The sequence below is a fragment of the Aspergillus multicolor genome (assembly GCF_047715735.1).
Source record: "Aspergillus multicolor strain CBS 133.54 unplaced genomic scaffold BDW74scaffold_14, whole genome shotgun sequence".
NCBI classification, from domain to species: Eukaryota; Fungi; Ascomycota; class Eurotiomycetes; order Eurotiales; family Aspergillaceae; genus Aspergillus; species Aspergillus multicolor.
This window is the reverse complement of record NW_027395965.1, coordinates 457,389-476,804: the sequence shown is the minus strand read 5'-3', so window position 1 is coordinate 476,804 and position 19,416 is coordinate 457,389. Positions and strand designations below refer to the sequence as shown.

Sequence of the window (19,416 nt, the reverse complement as noted above, 5' to 3'; positions counted from 1 at the left end):
GAATTCGGCCATGTGTGGCTCAAAGGTCCTCTTCAAAGATGGTTCCTGTGCAACCCTCGCTTGCTTTCTCAATATCGACTCGAAGGTATATGGACTCACAGTTGCCCACGCTTTTGTACACCTGTTCAAGCATCCTCAACGCAAAGTACGGTCCATGTCAGAGTTGAGTAGTAGTCCTAGCATTAGGGTGGAACTGCCGGCCGACTCAGATTCCGAGGACAACTATCCCGTTGTGGATGATTTTGAGTACGAGCGGCCTGAAGAAGACACCACCTTCCTGAGCGATAGTGCTTCACATCGCCCTGCATCCGCGCATAACTTCGGTAACAATGCTATGCAACAAGAACAAAAGCCTAACAAGCTACTTTTCTTTACAGAGCCCGAGGACCCCGCCAGTCCTGATCTTGACTGGGCATTGGTTGAGTTCTTCAACGAGCAGACTAACACGGCCAATGCCTACCTTCCTTCCAGCAATCCCGCAGGAGCTATATTTCTAGAAGAGGGTGCTAAAAAGCATCCAGGAACGGCTAGGACGGTTCTCATTCTCTGTTCTCTGGAAAATCACAGCCGAGGCACTTTGCTCCGTGGAAGCTCATTTATTGGGGGCATTAATCGTTCAGGCCAATGCGAAGTCTGGAATGTTGCATTGGCCGAAAACCAAGGTCAGTCTTTCAAGCCCCTCAAGTATTCAGAAGGTTAGACTCACAATTCCTCAAGAGCTCAGAACAGGCGACTCTGGCTCTCTCGTTATAGACCTTGCCACCAGAGAGATTTACGGTTATGTACTGGGCCTGAACCCGTTTGGGGAGGCCTACATCATGCCTATGGTTGCTGTGCTGGACCAAATTAGAAAGACATTTAAAGCAGACGTTGTTTCACTACAAAGTTCTGCGCGTGCCGAGACAAATATGGCCGAGATTTCCACTTCTGACCATTTTCCCTCACTCCAGCAGAGTATTGACAATGACAAACCCAATGCCAACCGTGGTCCATGTAAAGTCGTACCAAGTGCTTCGCAAGTCCTACAAGACGTTTCGCAACCAGCGCAAGTGCCAATCTCCGCCCAAGAGGTCATTGCCCCGCCCGGTTTTGGGGCACCGGTTTCTCGTTCTTATGGGCCGAAATCGCGCACCGAGCGAACTACAATCTATACTAAGACGTTCAATAAAACACAGGAAGGAATCGTTGTTTTTGAAGAGATAGGTGAGTGTGGGCATTGACTCAACTCTACCTAAACTTGTTTCCTGACTTCTACTCTCAGTTCCCAACGAGTGGCAACAACGTGAGTGGAATCCGCAGGAAATCGAGGTAATTTATTACGCTGCTGTGTAGGAGTTGAGAAGTTGGCTCACTGTTCGTCCAGCAAAAGCAAACTACCAATTATGTTTAGTATGAGCCCTTTTATGCCATACCTCTTTCAGAAGGAGCTGACATATGTGCAGCTTCGTACCGGATTCATTTAAATATCAACATGCAGAGTTCAAACACCGCTTTGAAGACGCGTTTTGGCCAGCAATAGATCAGGACATAAACGGCGCCTTTAATTGTGAGTACGACGTAAAACATAACCATGATACTTACCCAAAAGGTTTGTCGTTGCTTTACCCCTTCTTTCTGTTGTATATGCTCACGCGCACAGTTTCCTGGACATGTTTTAAGATAAAGGAAGTCAGCAGCGCGATTGTCTACGCCTGGAGGCAGCCTTGTATATACATAGACTGGGATTCTGAAACAGGACGCCAACTAATATACATTTTCGACTTCCTATCCGTTCCTGTCCTCCTACACTCCAGATCAAAGGAAGATGATCCAGCGATGTCCTTTCTCACCAATGTGAAGTTCGAGGAGCGAAGACGGAATCCCTTTGCGTGGCACAACGCTTTTACAAACAAGATCCTGGAAAGATATGAAAAAGCTTATTGGTCCCTACTAGATCTTGTCCGACTTCAAGAAAAGGCATGTCTGGTCCTTGAGTTTTTCATTCCCTTTACTAACATTTTGATAAAAGGAACAAGTGAAAGAGCGAAATGAAACAGATTTTCTACTTCTTCACCACATTGCTCGACATATCTTCCACTACAAAGAAACCGTCGAAGTCGCCGAACATACGCTCGAGGCTCTCATTGCTGAGCAAGAACGCTGGCGCCAGGAAGACGAGCATGGGGTCCAGATAATTCTAGGTTCATGGCTGAAGACACATCAGGGTCTGCTTTTTGAAGCACGGAGGGCTCACTCCCTGAGATGCCGAGTCGAGTGCTTAAGGGAGAGGCATATGAATCAAATCAGCCTGGTATGTGGGTCAGCCTTGGATATAATAAGGTCCAAACTAATGGGGAATGCATATTCAGGCTTTCAACTCAGTTGCTCAGGAATCTGGTCGGGCGGCATCTTCAGGGAGTTCCGCGCTGAAGAGTATTCTTGTCTTGAGCCTTGTTTACCTGCCTGGTATATTTATCTCTGTAAGTTATCTCGCCCGACTCGAACATACAAGTCGATTGAGGAAAATACATGCTGACACCGAGACTCGCTCAATAGGAAATCTTCGGGACAAACTTCTTCGCAGTTCAATCTGATACCTTCACTGTATCCTCACGATTTTGGATCTACTGGGTTACCGCAATACCATTGACCCTAATCACAATTTTGGTATGGGCAATGAGGCATTACTACAAGAAGCTGCTTTCCATGCATAGAAAGAATATGAAGGAAATATATATGGAACTGACAGAAAGACACGACGCACCTGCTCGAGTTGGAGAAAAAACGCCCATGTCCCCTACTTTTTTGGCGCGCAGTTCTCGGGAGATATACCGCGCAGAAACCGTGTGAGGTGTCCATGTCCATGTCGCAGTTTCCTTAAGACAGAGAAACACAGTATGTTTCCTTAGCCCAGAACCCACTCTCGCAATCCGACGAAACTGCCGGATTTATTGCTAGAAATTGGGCCTTGGTAATACCGTAGTTTTCTTCAGCGGTGGCGCAGGTGTCACCCTCTGTGATGGACGCAAAAGATAAGATTAGTATATCATCGGCCGCTGCAACCACCTTACGGTAGCAATAAGGAAAAGGGGGAAGCCAAGAATAGTGGTAGGGCCTCGCTGAACCCAGGGAAAAGGGAAGGGGAAAGGCATTGTGAAGAAACTAAGGTTCCGTACCTTGTGCAACATAATATTCATTGCAGTTGGCCGGAATCCCACTCTGAGTGGCCGCAGGCGCTGTACCGGACGATGTCGATGTCGATGCTGATGTTGATGTTGTTGTGGAAGCGCCACTACTGCTGCTGCTGCTGCCAGAAACACCCACGCAGTAAGCCTCGTCGGCCCAGAATCCCGTCGTGCAGTCCGACGAATACGGCCGGGTTCCAAGCAAGGAACAGGGCTTCTGTGATGCCGAACTCCGCTGCGATGGTCGCGCAATTGTCGTTGGCTGTAGATCAGAAAGGAAAGCTTGATTAATACCATGGGATTCTGGGCTATGTAATACGAATAGTGTGGGTCTGCTTACACTTGGCTACGACGTACTTGTCGCAGTTCGCGGGGATGCCTGACTGGGTTGGGACTGGCGGTGTGACGGTAGAAGAGGAGGATGAGGACGAGAAGGAGGAGGCTGACTTGCTGGATGAAGAAGGGGTAACCATGAGCTTGACTGATGTGGTGTTGGTGATAACGCCGACGCAGTAGTCCTCGTCAGCCCAAAAGCCGCTCGTGCAGTCGGAGGAGACGGCGGGATTCCACGCGAGGAACTCGGCGAGGGTGGTATCAAAGTCAGCGGCTATGGAGGCGCAAGTGTCACCCGCTGGAAAGAGGTCAGTCGGGGTGCCGAATTGGACGAGTTAAGTGTGGAAGAGGAAGAGGAAGAGGAAGAGGAAGAGGAAGAGGAAGAGGAAGAGGAAGAGGAAGAGGAAGAGGAAGATGGGAGGCAGGGGCACTTGCAGTTTGCCGTGTAGTATGCATCGCAGCTCGAGGCAATCCCTGTCTGCGTGGGAGCCGTGGCAGTGGTGGCTGCTGTCGCCGTTGGCGTCAGAGTGGTGTCAGTCGCCGTCAGGTTACTGTACTGCCAACCGGGCAGAGGATCAACGCAATAGGCTTCGCCGGGCACGAGGTCGTCGTTGCAGGTCGTGTAGTTGAGCGAGGGGTTTGCCTCGGTGAACAAGTGGATGGCAATGCTGTTGGCCAGACAAATGTCTGAGCAGTTATAGTTCAAGCTGGCCGTGTTAATAAACCACGAGCCGCAGTCGAGGGTTGTTCCTAGGGCGACCCTGGCGCCTGCGGGGGCCGCTACCAGACTGGTCGGGGTGGTTGTTGTGTTCAAGGCGTCGCCTGTGTATTCCCCTCCCGGGGGCGAGACGCATAGCACGGAGCCCCAGTCAGGGTTAGTGGAGTGGAGGTTAGAGCAGTCGGGGTTCAGCTGCGAGTTCCAGTTGGCCAGCTTGGAGCTCGTCATGAGGTTGGCCACTGCGATGCTGGGGTAGGTGTCGTTGGCTTGCACGGAATAGATATCGGTGCAGGTCAGGGGGAGGCATAGGGCCGTGCCGGCCGCGATGGTGGAGCAGTTAGCAAGGTTAGGGTTAATATAGTACAGTGTCACCGTGGAGACGCCCTTGGCCAGGGCGATTGAGTTGCAGGTATCGCCTTCCTGGGCTATGTAGGTGTCGCCCGATACGCAGCTAGAGGATGTCAAGGCCGCGGGCACGGACGCATTGAAAGCGCTGACGGTGGCGTTGAAGTCGGTCACGGTGAGGTTGCAGGTCGCGGCGACGTACTTGAACGTCAACTTCCAACCGTCGGCGTAAGTGGACGGGGCATAGGCATCCTGCTGCATCAGATCCAGCTTCTTGACGTAGCAGTACGAGCACAGATCCGCGGTGGGGATGTCTGCCAGGGTCGTGAAGTTGTCCCAGGATGCAAGCTCGTCTAAGCCGTTTCGTTAGCGCACCATCCAACCCATCATGCATATCCGATACAGGAAGACGGGAACCGGCGGAACCTACCATTGCAGTTGGCGCCGGTCGAAGGGTCCACGAAGCAGGACTGATTCCAGCCGCTCCAGAGCGCGCCGACAAGATTCAGAAACGAGATGCCGGGGATGAGTTCGGCCGAGGCGCCACAGCTGGTCAGCACAGAGTCGTGCAGCTGTGCAATGGAGGTCTCGCAGCCAGCCGCACAGACTAAAGCTGTCGTGGTTGCGTTGTCGAAGCTCCCGATGTAGCCATCTGTCATCAGGTCCGAGACGGCCGGATCGCAGTCCACCGTCTAATACAGTGCATTCTCGCAGCTTGATGGTAGGCCCATCCCGGACAGCGTCCCGTCGGGGAACAAAGACACGCCCGATGCTGTAGCATTGTCGGTGGCCACCGTTCGCAGGTGAGCATGGTGCGTCAGGGCATGAAAGCGCCCGTGCAAGAGAGAATGCGCCGCCTGTCCGGTAGAGACGAGAGAGGTCGCTACCCACACGAGGCCCAACCGCCGCTCCATGACGAAGAAGGTGGCGAAGGCAGAGGAGAGGCAAAAGAGATAGACAAAAGAAGGACAGAGAGAGCAAAAAGAGGCAGCGAGACAACCTTGGGAAAAAGAAAAGAGTGATCAAGGCGCACTCGCACTTGAGAGGGATGTGAGTGAAGGTGGAGGGCTCTGAGGTCCGGACAAGACTGGCAATCAGACTAAAAGTAGTCTCGACGAGCTGAAAGGCATTGTACCGCTTGGAAATGCAATCTCCGAAGGGATCCCCTTCTTGCTGGGCTGAGGGATTTTCTCTCGAGTCAACTCCCGGTAAGCGAGGGCTCAGTCACCGTACCTCAAGCCGGCTATCGACACGATGCGTACAGCGCGTACAACTCTGGGCGGTGGCAATGCCGACTGCGAGATGGCCAAGGTACCTACTAGGAGTACCATAACTACTGGCAATCTTAACAGAGGGGGCCTTATGGAGCCGCTGGTGGAGCCTCGAGCGAACAAGCCACGGCTAGCCTGGGGACCGGCCCGATCGCGCAAGGAAATGCCTTCCCAGTGCAGCTAGCCGAGTCCCTGCTCCAGGGCTAAGCATTCTTAGGGCTCCTTCGCGCCCTTCCAAGCTTCGAGTGTCTCACTTTCGCTCCAAAACCCTCGTGCAGCGTGGCACGTTCGCAAGAGTTTTTCTAGGCCCGGTCACGGCGCACCCATCCAGTCCTCTCTGGAAATGGCCGAAGCTATCCGCAATGATCTGGTAGGCCCCCAGGCTACTTTGTGTGCGATGGGTGCAGTGCGTGCTTATACCACCGACCGACATACCGAGTGTGCAATGGAACAAGCACAATCTCCCAGCCCCGAGTGTCGTGATCGCGCATGGGTATCTCGGATCATCTAGGCACCAGCAATAGCCCCTGCGGAGCTGCCCTGGTGTATGTGCCCACATCATGGATGGCGCTAGTAGAGGCCTCTCTTAGTGCCGACGCTTGCTCTGGTTATGCCTGGGATCCGACGGTGGGCAATCGCAGAGAGGCAGTCAGATGCTCATGGGCAGAGGGGAATTAAATGCCTCAGCCCAGCGTGGATGTTAGGGATGTCGACATGTATAGTATATAGTAAAGCCCAGCTCCCACATCTCGTCTTCCACCAGGGGGAGACTGTCTATCCGGCATACCTAACATTCGTTCCTTTTGTATTCCTCTTCTCTGTTTTTCTATTTCTCATATTTTTCTGTTACTTTTCTCTTTTCTCATTCTATTCTCTTTCCTTTTGCCCCACCTACATCCTTTCACTCCCCCAGACCCTCATTTTGTGACATATTCGTCCTGCGTCATTCCAATGTTATTAGGCGCGGCCCTGGCGCTGCTCGCCAGCCTGGGCGTCGGGGTATCAGTGGTAGCAGCAGACACGTCCTGCAGCGCCACGGTGCCCTGCCAGATTGGGTGCTGCAACAAGTATGGCGTCTGTGGCATGGGCCCGGACTACTGCGCCGCCGATATGTGCATCAACAGCTGCGACGCCAAAGCGGAGTGCAACCCGGACAACTGGCCGGCCGAGTATGTGAATGCCACCACCTGTCCCCTGGATGTCTGCTGCAGCAAGTACGGCTTTGGCGGCACAACCGAGGAGTTCTGCGGAAATAAGACTGTTACGGCTCCCTCGTGCAATGCTAGGTCTCACTCCATCACCCGCGTCATTGGGTACTATAACTCAGCCGCTGCGACGCCATGGCCCCTTACTCGGTGCCCCAGGGGGTGTATTCCCATCTCTACTTCGCCTTTGGGAGTATCAACCCGGATACCTTTGAGGTTGCCCCTGCGCAGCAAGGGAATGCAGAGCTCTACCTGCAACTGGCGGCACTGCAGCTTCGCGACCCGGAGTAGGAACTGTGGCTGTCGATTGGAGGGTGGGACTTCTCCGATAGCGACGCGCCCACGACGACCACCTTTTCGGACCTGGCGGCAGCGGATATCTCGCGGCAGCGGGTCTTTTTCAAGTCCTTGATCAGTTTCATGGGCACGTACGGCTTCACGGGCGTGGACATTGACTGGGAGTATCCCGTTGCCGGTGACCGCAACGGCCGCGCAGAGGACTATAAGAACTATCCCAAGTTCCTGGCCGGCTTAAAAAGCGCTCTACGTGAGTATAAATACAGCCTGTTTATTACCCTCCCGACAAGCTACTGGTACCTGCAACACTTTAACCTCAAGTCTATTAAGTTATCCGTTAACTGGTTTAATGTCATGAGCTACAACCTGCACGGGACCTAGGATATCAGCAATAAGTGGACTGGGGCTTACCTGGATGCTCACACAAATCTGACCAAGATTAAGTCCGCGCTCGATCTATTATAGGGGGTTAATATTAAACTATCCAAGGTTAACCTGGGCTTGGCCTTTTACGGCCGCAGTTTCACCCTGGCGAGCGGCTCGTGTTCCGAACCTGGCTGTGAGTACCTCTCGGCTGCAAACGAAGGGACCTGCAGCGCCTCGGCAGGCATCTTGTTCAACAGCGAGATTAAGAGCATCATTGCCCAAAATTCTCTCAAGCCTACACTGTACAAAGACGCGGCAGTCAAGACTATCACTTGGGACACCAACCAGTGGGTCTCCTACAATAAAGAAGACACCTGGAAGCTCAAGGCCGAGTACGCGAAGTCGGTGTGCCTGGGCGGCGTCATGGTCTGGTCGGTCGATGAAGACAACTCGCAGACTTTCTCCAAGGGGCTCGCCGCCGCCCTGGGGAATGAGATCAATCTCAACACCACCACGGGCCTGGCGCTGACCGTTTCCAACAAGTCCACCACCGTCTCCTCCAGTTCCTCCCGGTCCAGCCTGTGCCGGTTTATCAACTGCGGCGAAACCTGTCCCAGCGGAACCAAGGAGATCACGCGCACAGATAAACCAAAGGAGCTCATGCTTGACTCGACCGAATGCCCGCCCGGGTCCAAACAGACGCAGACCTTGTGCTGCCCGAGCTCGAGCGAGCTACCCACCTGCCGCTGGCGCAGCTTTCACAACAGCGGCAAGTGCAAGGGGGGCTGCAACAGTAACAAGGCCAAGGTTAGCATAATTACTAAGGGTTATTACTTAGGATACCAGTTAGCCTGCTGCACTATTACCACGTTAACAAAGCCGTGGGCTAAATACGCGTGGACGGCCAAGTGCGAGAGCAACAACACTTGCCCGTCCGGGTATAACCAGTTCATGGTAGGTTCTCGCCAGGGCTGTGGCGGATGTAAATCTTGCAGCGGGAGCAAGAACTATAACTACTACTATAAGGGCTTAGTGCTAAACAAGTTTACCTAGTGCGCATGGACCGGTCACGAGGTAACCTTTCCTAATATCAAGTACTGCAGCGACGCCTGCCCTTCAGGCTTAATCCGCATCGCAGAGGAGGACATCCAGGTGCTGATAGGGGGTAATAAACGCGGTAAGGCGGCCAACTACTACTTTAGTAATAAGGCCTACTACTGCAACGGCACCACGACCACCACTAGCACGGTGTCGCCGCGCTCCGACCCCTATGACAACCAGACGGCCTATAAGTTCCACTACTACCTGAGTGAGTGGCTCGCCAATCCCGTCTGCTCCGCCAACGAGGACGCAGAGTACAGTGCATCCTTTTCCCGACAGGCGTCCTCAGCCTCGGGGTCAACCAAGAGCCAGCAGGATGTGGTGTACTCAACACTCATGGAGCTGCTGGCCGTCTGGATGACGTCCTCTCATCCACGGACTGATCTGGACATCGACTTTAACGATCAGATGGCGCACCATGGCCTCCAGCCCGAGGCCGCCAACCTGACCACGTTCCGAGACACCATGTACGGATATGGATACGGATATGGGTCCTGGATGGGAACCCCGATCTGGGACACCCGGTCTCTGATCGCGCAGTGGCTCTGCAACATTGCCAATTCGCGCAATGCGGTTGAGAGTCTCGGCACCGCCAGCGATGTAATGTGCGAGCTCTTCGAGTCCAGCTCGGACTCCACGCTCAGCAAGCGCATGCTCGATGAAGTCGGCACCGGCGCCCGCTCCCAGAACGGCCATCAGCCCACTGTCGTCGCTGCTCTCCGCGGAGTCACCAATGTAATTCCCCTCCCTTCCCCTCCCCCTTGTTCTCGTGCTTCTATACCATACCGTAGCTTTGAACAAACTGACAGAGACCCCATCTGAACAGGGAGACCTGACCTTCCACTACGCCCGCTGGATCCAAGGGTCCGTCCGGACGGAAGTGATCCTCGAGCTAGCCTTTTGGATGGGGCCCACGCCCGGCACGGCGCCCACGGCCCAGATGCAGGCCACGTACGGAGACAGCGGAGACACCGTGCATCCCGATCTCTGGATCGTCTTCCACCTCCACATTCCGCTGGACAGTCGCACCTTCCGCAGCCTCTCCAATTCCCAGCGGAACTTCTACCCGGGCGTTGCGTCCGTGCAGGTGTACCACAGCCAAACGCTGACGGAGATGGAGACGGGCGAGGATCCGCGCGTAATGTTCGCCTACTCGTCCACATACGACCGGACCGGCTCGTCGTGGAACACCGGCGACATGGCGGATTACAACTCGCGCGCGTCCGCGCTCAGATGTCCCAGCAGTACGTCGCGGTGGTATATCGGCCGCGACAACGCCAACACCATCGCCACGGCGTCGCCGCGCACAAGGGCTTACGCCCAGGAACTCAACCAGTTTGTGAGTAAACACTTTTCTTTTGTTTTTAGCTGTCGCTGTTATTCACAGGCCTGTTAACACTTGACCTTGACAGGGCCTTTGGCTGTTCAACCAAGGTCTCTTCTCGTACAGCAACCTGGCGTATATCTGGCCGATTGCCGCCGAGTACGACGCTTCCAACCCGGACGCGTTCACCCCCACCAGCAACGATGTCAATGGGTGGACGGAGTATCATCCGAGACCAGGGGCCTTCTCGACTAACTGGAACTTCCAAAGGGAGCATGTCGATATCAGCGATGCGACAACGGATTGGTCGTAGCAGCGTTCCTCGTCGTGACGAAAAGCGCAACACGCCAGGGTGTGAGGGCGAGAGACTAAGTCCAGGCTAGTAGACTAGGGACGCATCTGTGAGATCTAGTATCATCTTAGTAGTGAGCTCATAGAATATATCTGAAAATGCTGGAAGCCGGCACCTGGGGAGTCACGTGTCAAAAGGGATAACTACCGTCCCTAAAGTACAATATATAAACCGGGCTCCAACCCCTCTCACCTTTGACTTTTTTCATATTTTCCCGCACTCTTCCCCTCTCAACAAATCCATACGCATGCTTAATGCCTTGTACATATCGCACATTGAACAATGCAACCGCGCTATCCGGCCTTCCACTCTCCCCACTGCGATTTCGCCGCCACCAACTTATCATCATCAACATCAGCATCAGCACCAGCATCAGCACCAGCACCAGCACCAGCCTTCCACGATCTCGACGGCTCCCCCGTCTACGAAGCCCCATACTCCGCCCTCCTACACACAATCCTCCGCAACAACGACGTCGCAGCCCTCCGTAAATACAACGAAAACCAGTCTGTCCTGTACGCATGGTACGAGAATCCCTCGGATAATCCGTTCCACGTCGCGGCCGAGAACCACTGTTTCGATGTGGTCAAAGCGCTGGTCGCTATTTACCTGGGGCCAGGGGCTGTCGTTGGGTCAAGGGATCGGGGGTTGAGGGAGCGGGCGGAGACAGAGACGGAGCCGTTGCAGGAGTATCTTCGACGCCATGATGTCGTGCTTATGGAGGCGGCGTGTCGGGCTGCGGATCGGGGATTTGTGCTTTGGTTGGTGGGGCAGGAGCCGCCATTGGGAAGTCTTATGGCAGGGGAGAAGGATGGGGATGGGCCTGGCGAGTACCATGCGCGGACAGCGTTGTGGACTGCGGCAGAGGCGTTGGGGGATCCGTTGGGGGATGCGGGTGCTGGGTGGGGAGGAGCGCAAGTGCAAAGAAGGGAGGAGGAGGAGGCTGTGCGGTGCGCCCGGTATGAGGCGTTTATATGTTGGCTGTTGGAGCAGGGGTGTTCTGTAAAGGAATCGGATGTCTTGTATCCGAAGTGGGCGTCAAGGATGGAGGGCGAAGGGTCAGCGGAAGGGGAGGAGAAAGAGAGATTGCAGCTGTTCAGCAGTGTTCTCGGAGCGGCTATCCCAAGGGCGAGCCCGGAGATGGTGACGAGGCTCATCGCAGAAGGGGCTGACCCGCATGCTCGACAATCGCTCCCATGGACGCTTACTGAGGAGTTAGATGGTTCGACCGGAGTCACCCCGCTGCATATTGCGAGTTTGTTCTGGAATAAGGGCGCCATTCGCGCGCTGCTCGAGCACCATGGCGACGTTGAGCCAGCAGAGATGGTGGCCGCCACGGATAGCAAGGGGCGACTCCCGCTGCACTGGGCGGCGATGGGCCAAGATCGGATAGCAAGGCAAGACGCGTTACTAGCCAAAGAGATGCTACTGGAAACATTGTCTCTGCTTCTCGAGGCGAATCCGGCCACCGTGGATATCCCCGACCAGGAGGGCGTCACCCCGGCGAGCTACGCCATCCAATATCACGCCCCCGGCGAAGGTGAGACCCTCGACCGGTTGACCAGCGTACTCCGCACTCCGTTGGCGTCTGGAGCAGACCCCCGCTGCCGTGATGCTCAAGGCCGCAACCTCCTGCACCAACTTACCTCCAACCGTTGGGCACAAAGTCTCGACCCGGCTCTGTTGGAACTGTTGCTGGAGCAGCCAGGGTTGGACGTCAACGAGCCCGCCACAGATGACGGCAATACGGCACTACATTACCTCGCGCGGCAGCTAGATCAAATCGATGCGGCGCGTTATGTGGTCCGGCGTGGCGCTGATGTGAATCTAACCAACCACCAAGGGAACACCCCACTACACGAGGTAATGGAAGGCCGCCTTACCCGCCGGCAGGACGGCAAAGGCCAGGTGGAGCCAGCCAGCATGGACCGTCTAGAACAGGCCCGGGACGCCTTTGTTCGAGTCTTGGTGGATGCAGGGGCCTCCATGGAGAAGACCAATGCTGCTGGGAAGTCTCCGACACAGGTCTTGGAAGATGTCACTGCCAGGCGCGAGAGATGGCGGCGGGAGCAGGAAGCACAGGAGGCTAGAGGCAGAGGTCGCGGTCAAGGCGTGGGGAGTGGTGCCATTCCTGCTGGTCGAGGTCGTGGTCGGGGTCGAGGCCGTGGCCGTGGCGGAGGCTGAGCTTCCAATCCAGGTCTCGCATGCAGCAATGGATCGGGCAGGAGCTTTATTCCATGTTGTATTTGCTTGAAACCTTCTAGGAGAAACTCGTGGTCTTGTGGTCCCCGGAATCCTAGAATTCAACTCCACGTTGGTCCGTGCCACGAAACGAATCCCCAGTGATCATGACTGTGATGAGAATCTCCCACTTGACTTGATAGTTCAGAGCTTGGATAGTGTACTCGCTTGTGGCAAATCAGAGACGCTTAACGTATTCGGTTTGGATTTCTGAAAAGAGGCCAAGGGTTATGAGGCGCGCTTTGGTGTTGAAAACAGGTCGAATCCATGGCAAGATTAAAATCCGCCTGTCAGGCCCGACGAAGTCCGTACTAAGACTAAGGATCTCGGAGATAATCTCAACAGGTAATTTGTGGAAATGCGGATAAGGAAAACGCAGACAGGAAAGAAGTCAGCTATACCGTGCTTACTCATCTGACGCCCAAACTCACATGCCGCCCAAAATTCGACCCCCACCACGATGAAAAATTGAAGCAATTCAACGCAATATAAAATATATTAAAACCCAAAATTTTAGTGGTGAAGTTGTTACTAACTAAAATCTCTATATAGTAATTTTAGGACTCCTAAAAGCGCTATAGCAGTTAGATCTCGCGGCCTTAATGATTTAGGCAAATGGGCGAGTTGGGAATAACTTCAGGGCCAGAGGGGTTTTTTTTTTTCTTAGGGGATGCCTTTAAAGTTACTGGAGGATTACTCTTGCCTAGTTTGGCTAATTTAAAGCTCTCCTAAAATTATATCTCCATGTCTTTATTTATACACGCCTGCTGCTTTTAGTGTTCTTTTTGCCTTTTTAACTTTACTGCTTTAAGGTGTTATTTTTACATATTTATAGCTTTTATTTTTATATTTTCTTTAGCTATTCTCTTCTTCTTCTTTTTAGCTTATTACCTGTGTATTTTATCCTCTTCCTTTCTAGCCTTTTTTTATTATAGCCTTATTTTTTTATTTTTAAAAATCCCGCGCCTGCTGGATCTTTCCTGGAGAATAAAAGATTGTATTATTATTCTCCAGTACCTGGAGTTAAAGAGTAAGTGGCTTTTTTTATTACCTTTTCTTTTTCTTATTAATAAGCACCTTTTTAAGGCCCTAAGCTTGCGTCTGGAGGAGTATATGGTTTATATAAAGTATATTTACTATAGTCTAAAGTTTTTTAAAAATTTCAGGCGTAGGCGCGTTTTTTGCCTTTTTAATAAGTTTTTAAATATCTCTTATGTCTTCCGCTTGCAGTACTTGCCTTGCTAACTTAGTAAATTTAGGAGTTTTATTTATATTCTTCCTAAATTACTTTAGTACTGCCTTGGGATCCCAGGGGAATAAGCTAGTTAATTTTTATAAACTCTTTATATTTTTTATACTTAAGGCCTTGCTCCAGGCCTTTTAAAACAGCCTAAAAAAGTCTTACTTTATAATTATATTAAGGCCTTGGCAGGAATATAAGAATATATCTAGTTTATTATTATACACCCTGGCAAGAGGAGAGAAGATCCTAATATCCAAAGGCTGCAGCGAATGCGTTAAATAAGGCGGATATATAGCCACCAGTATTTGATTTACTTTGTAGTAATCCAGAAAGTATATTGTGATATAAGATTTATGGCTATTTAAAAGAAGAAGCCTTTAACGCCTTCTTGCTTAATCCCTTATTTACTTATTAAAAATATTATAAACCCATGCCATTCCTATATTATTATCTATCCAGCCTAATATAAAAGAGGTAAAATAATACTTATAAGCCTTAGGATTAAAGTCTTAAAGCCAGGTATCTTATAATTTACTTATAGCTAACTAGTATATAAGGCCTGGAGGCAGCCTTTTTTTATTAGCCAAGATATATATAATAGTGGTTATTTACTCTTAATTTCTATCCTAGAGATATTACTTAAGGCCTTTTTTAAGATAGGCCTTTCTGGAGAAGATTCTCTTATTTTTTAAGATTATTTTAATAAGGAATCCTTTCTTGTCCATGTTATAAGTATTTTTAGCTAGGATATTATATTTATTAATTTTACGCCTTAAGCAGTTAAAGTATAAAAAGTATTTATATACTAAATTAGCCTTTTTTCTTAAAAAATTAATCCTAGTTGTATAGGCGCTTATAAGTTTATCTTTATATTTATTAAGCTAACGCGAAACCTAGTAAGTTCCTGGCTCTTTTTAAGTAATCTTACCTGCAAAGTTTTTAACTATATTATATATGCAAAATAAACCTTTGCTGGCCTGTTAATTAATATAATTAATAAGAACTTTTAATTACTAAGTGTTAAGTAATAATAAGTTTTTATATTAGTCTATTTTTATGCCCTAAATACCTTTAAAATATCTGGATAAAGTAACACGGTCTATACTAAAGTTTTAAGTAACTTTGGTATATAAAAAAGATTCTCCTTGCTTTAAGGAACTAAGATATTCTATTACCTGATTTATTAAAATAAAATTGGTCAAGTTATAAGGGATTAAAATCTACAAGCAAATGTTGGTGTGGGTATAATTTGGGCGCCAAGTGAGTTTGGGCGTCAGATGAGTAAGCACGGTACAAACTGTGTAGAGAGGGTTAGTCCTTGTTGGGCTTAGTGCGCCCTGTTCAGATACCATCTACCTAGGGAAGCAACACTTGCCCCTCCCTTGCGGCCACCCCGGCCTTCAGTGGTCTCTTCATTGTCAATCAGGTGCCAATAGACTGAATAGATGTTCAGTGTTACGCTAGTTGCGTGTCAATGTTTATGATGTTGCAGCGAGATGGCTAGGGGGCATTATGGCTTTACACCTAACTGGGTACTCCGTAGGTAGTCTTTTTCAACAGGGTTAACCACAAAAAGCCGAGCAATTACCCCTCGCCTAGATAGGTATAGCGTAAGCTGACAGGCCTGGCAAGGAAGCTCCTTTCTCCGGCAGTCGGCGGGCTTCGATAGGATCATCTCCGGCCCCCGATGACTCCATTCTTCGCCCCCCTATTCACGATCTCCACTGCCATCCACTAAAAGCTGCTTGCCTTCCATTGAGTTTACAGGAGTATAAAGATTATATCTTATCAGAATGTACCGAGTCCATCTTACTTGAAACCCTAGTTGCTGATTGTTGGAAAGGATGCTGAGTACGTTGGTTGAATAGGCAAATGAGGAAAGACCACCCGGGCCCAGATGTCCAGGGAAGCCCAGTTTCGCCTTGGAAAACAAGTGAAGCCATCAAAGCCAACGAAGAGTTCAACACCAGTCTTCTTCTTCGCCAGCTCGATGAAAGATCGCTCTGTCCGCTGCGCTTTTGCCGGCTAGTCTCCCAAATACTGCTCCCTTGGTCAGGCCCCAGCCCCCGAGGTAGTTGAAGGCAAAAAACCCGCCAGCAATGTCCCCAACCGCATAAAGCCCCGGCATAACAAGACCTTCGTTATTGAGTACCCGAGCTCCATCGTCGACCTTCAGTCCTCCATAAGTGAGCGTGATGCCGCAGGTGACGCCGTACGCCACGAAGGGCGGTTTCTCGATTGGCAACGCCCAGTTGCTCTTGGGAATGTCCAGGGTCCTGCCCGTAGACACGCCGTCGCAGGCAAACGCAAGAAAGCGTTGAGCTGCATCTTTGGGGCAAGCCTTGTTGTATCGCTTTATCGTTGCTGCGAAAGCCTTTTCATCAATGCCTAGCCTACCTGCGAGCTCCTCCAGCGTATCGGCCTGGACCGGCTTTGCAGTAGCGTACCGCGGCTCGACCAGATGCAGTGTCTGCTGGTCAAAGACTTGAAACGCCATTGCATGCGGCTGTTTGACAATCGCCGCCGCGGCCTTCGCATACGTCAGGCTGAACACGTTCTCACCTTCGTCCAAGAACCGCCGCCCCTTTGCATTGACCATGACCGAGTACGGGAAGCTGTACCGGCTCATTTCGTCTGCTTCACTGGGATTCAGCACCTTTGGCGCGTGTAGATCCTGCAGCGTTGCGTGGCACCCTCCGAAGTTCCCAATCGTACCCGCTCCCGCAGAAACAGCCGCCTCCAGCATCGTCCCCGTGTTGAACCGGCTTCCTCGCAGCGCAACGAGATCCCACCCTTCGCCGAGGAATTGTCGACGCAATCGGGTCGAGGCCTCGAACCTCCCGCAGGCAAGAATGACCTCCCCGTAGACCCGCAACGTGGAGTGGCGCCGACGAACCGTCGCGCCGAAAATTGTGTCCCTGTCGGTAATAAGCCCAGAGACCGGCGACTCATGGAAAACTGCAATATCCGGTCTTTGCTTGACTGCATTCCAGAGGCACTCCATCAGCCCCGTGCCCTCACCAACCGCCATGACCGTGTCCCAGGGCGGCAAATCCACAACGCCCTCCATAGCAATGACCTTCTCCCGATCAAACAATCTGCCCAGCGGCAGCTGCCAGGACACACCGAGCTCATCCTTCATCCAACGAACAGTCTCAAACGCATGCTTCAACACCACAGAGACCTGAGCCGCATCGCAATGGCCGCTACTCGTGCGCTCAATGTCGGCTTTGTACCGGTCCGCTGGATACGGCGCCATGCGGCAATACGACAGATCTACGAGGGCATCTTGGCTTAGCAGCATCTGCACCTCATAAAGTCCACCGTGCGGAATGCGAAAGATGCCCGAGCTATAACGGCTGTTCCCGCCGTTCTCGGGCTCCGGCGCCGCTTCAAAGATTGCAACGCGCGCTCCGGCCGAGTGCGCTGAGAGCGCGGACACCAGAGCTGCGTTGCCGCCGCCGACAACGATTACGTCGTAGGCGAGAATGGTGCTGGCGCCGTTGCGCATGGACATTTTGGATGACGGGATGATTTGAATGGATTTGCTGCGACGGTGTTTTTGTCATTGGATTTCGTGGGTAAGCGATAGGAAAAACTTTCTCTGTCTACCTGGCGGGATGATGACGACTGGCTAGGATTCCAACTGCGTCGTAGGGCTGGGAAGAGACCATTATATGCTCGTATCCGTGGCGCCTGCATGGATGATGCATTGGCTTCAATTTGGCTGGCATCTCTCCATGTGAGCCACCGCCTCCCAATATTGGCGGTGGCCCTAGACATCTGATGCTGACTGGACCATGTTTACTCCCAGCGCTAGGGAACAATGGTATGCAGACGTCTGGAAATAAAAAGCAGACGTTGCTTTTTTGCGAAGCTCGCTGAAAATTCGGTGCCCAGCGCCCGGATGCTTGCATTTCGATTGATCAAAACGCGAATATGATCTTCTGTGGGATTATGTGCGAAGACTCTGCTACGAATCGGCAAGACCGATCATTCAGTGGGCTCTAGGGCTCGGCTTTGACTCCTTTAAAGGAGCCTTTCGCGAAATTCCATCCCGATAAAAGCCAATCAGGCTGCCATGTAGCCGACACCGACCGGCCCCTTGGTATTACTGGCCTTTCACCAATTGCCTGGAAGCGGACAGGGCCGGGGATGGATCTCATCAGCAAGCAGAGGTACGATGCGACGTATCAAGGAATGATGTGCAGCTTGCAACCAGATCTGGCAGGGATTGGTTTCCCGGAAGAGGGCCGGTGCATGGATCATAGATCTTGAAGCAAATCCCGAGGTTGTCTGTACCACGAACCACGAGGCCCAAGCCACCCTATATAACCAGGACCTTGCAGCCCATCTTGCAATCTCATTGGACTAAACAGCTGAGAAATCTCTCTTGGCATGGCGCCGGCGATGTCATCTCCGGTTTCACCAGGTTGCACGCTCGTAGCCACCGATCTGGCCGTGACTCAGATTGAGTTTTACCGTGGGCCCGGGATGTTGGGAAGATTGCATTTGATCTGCTTTTCAGCCAATTGGGGTTTCTTTGATCCTGGTCTCCTTGAAACGTCTTAGCACGCCTGTCCAAGACAGTGGCCACCGAATCGATACGCATGCACGGTACACTGCGATCATTTGGAACGAGCAGGAGGTGCAGCTGCAGAATCCAAAAATATCAACCCAGCCATCGAATCTGTCCGGCCCAATTCCAGAGGGTCCGTACCATCTGCACGCCAGCGCACCTTTAACACCCCAGTCAACGCCACCAGGATCATTAATGTTACCGATCGAATCCATCGGCTTTGCCTTACCTACGTGAATGATACATTCAGGACTAGCTACCGCAACGTTCAATGTTCCATGTCCATTGTCAAGTCCATTTGGAAGACCGCCAAGCATACCGAAGCGTAACATCTACGCCGAGATCTTATTCACTGAGTGTGACAGCAGCATCGTGCTGACGATGGAATACTTACGGCTACGACCTCTTCCTAAACATCTGCAGCCTATTGGCCAGTGAGAGCAAGATGTATTAATACGAGTCGAGACAATGCTCCCGCAGCTTACGACCCAACACGACCCGACACGACGCCAACAAAGCAAAACCAATCAGCCGAAAATCCAACCCCGGAGGGCACGAATCTGAGGGAAAGAAAAAAAAAGAAAGAAAAGAAACGACAACAACAATAGCAATAGCCAGAAGAAAAGAAAAGAAGCGGTGTCAGCTCACCGCCACGATCTAGCTTGTACGCCGGATCGATAACCTTGCTGACCCCCGCCGTCTCCCATATCGCCGGTCCAGTCTCTCTCAGCGCCGGAACTGCCCGACACTTCTTTCCCATGCAGCGAGAATGACAGATAGTGGTACCAACGGATTTGCTATGCAGCTAAAAGTTTGACCGAATGTCTTTGGTTGTCGTGCCCCGGCGCTCGGGCTTCAATCCTCATACGTCCGTGAC

At 51.8% G+C, this 19,416-nt stretch overlaps 4 protein-coding genes across 4 annotated transcripts; 2 read left to right on the top strand and 2 right to left on the bottom strand.

The window, feature by feature from the left end:
- Positions 1–1,434: 1,434 nt before the first annotated feature.
- BDW74DRAFT_168262 (uncharacterized protein) lies at positions 1,435–2,829 on the top strand (the record flags this gene model as incomplete). The annotated part of the gene is made up of 5 exons (XM_073726801.1): positions 1,435–1,588; positions 1,640–1,960; positions 2,037–2,290; positions 2,349–2,459; positions 2,536–2,829. 5 exons carry the CDS (start codon positions 1,435–1,437, stop codon positions 2,827–2,829), a joined length of 1,134 nt encoding a protein of 377 aa, XP_073583381.1.
- Positions 2,464–5,219, bottom strand: BDW74DRAFT_185554 (LysM peptidoglycan-binding domain-containing protein; the record flags this gene model as incomplete). The annotated part of the gene is made up of 4 exons (XM_073731060.1): positions 2,464–3,035; positions 3,505–3,795; positions 4,062–4,913; positions 4,991–5,219. The coding sequence occupies 4 exons, from the start codon at positions 5,217–5,219 to the stop codon at positions 2,857–2,859; spliced, it is 1,551 nt and encodes a 516-aa protein (XP_073583380.1). The 3' UTR covers positions 2,464–2,856.
- A 1,563-nt stretch (positions 5,220–6,782) lies between these two features.
- BDW74DRAFT_168260 (uncharacterized protein) lies at positions 6,783–12,660 on the top strand (the record flags this gene model as incomplete). Its single annotated transcript, XM_073726800.1, has 9 exons — positions 6,783–7,117; positions 7,159–7,323; positions 7,369–7,684; positions 7,799–8,751; positions 8,803–9,535; positions 9,627–10,139; positions 10,213–10,401; position 10,476; positions 10,859–12,660. 9 exons carry the CDS (start codon positions 6,783–6,785, stop codon positions 12,658–12,660), a joined length of 5,007 nt encoding a protein of 1,668 aa, XP_073583379.1.
- A 3,260-nt stretch (positions 12,661–15,920) lies between these two features.
- Positions 15,921–18,169, bottom strand: BDW74DRAFT_185549 (uncharacterized protein; the record flags this gene model as incomplete). Its single annotated transcript, XM_073731059.1, has 1 exon — positions 15,921–18,169. The coding sequence occupies exon 1, from the start codon at positions 17,475–17,477 to the stop codon at positions 15,921–15,923; it is 1,557 nt and encodes a 518-aa protein (XP_073583378.1). The 5' UTR covers positions 17,478–18,169.
- Between the last annotated feature and the right edge of the window lie 1,247 nt (positions 18,170–19,416).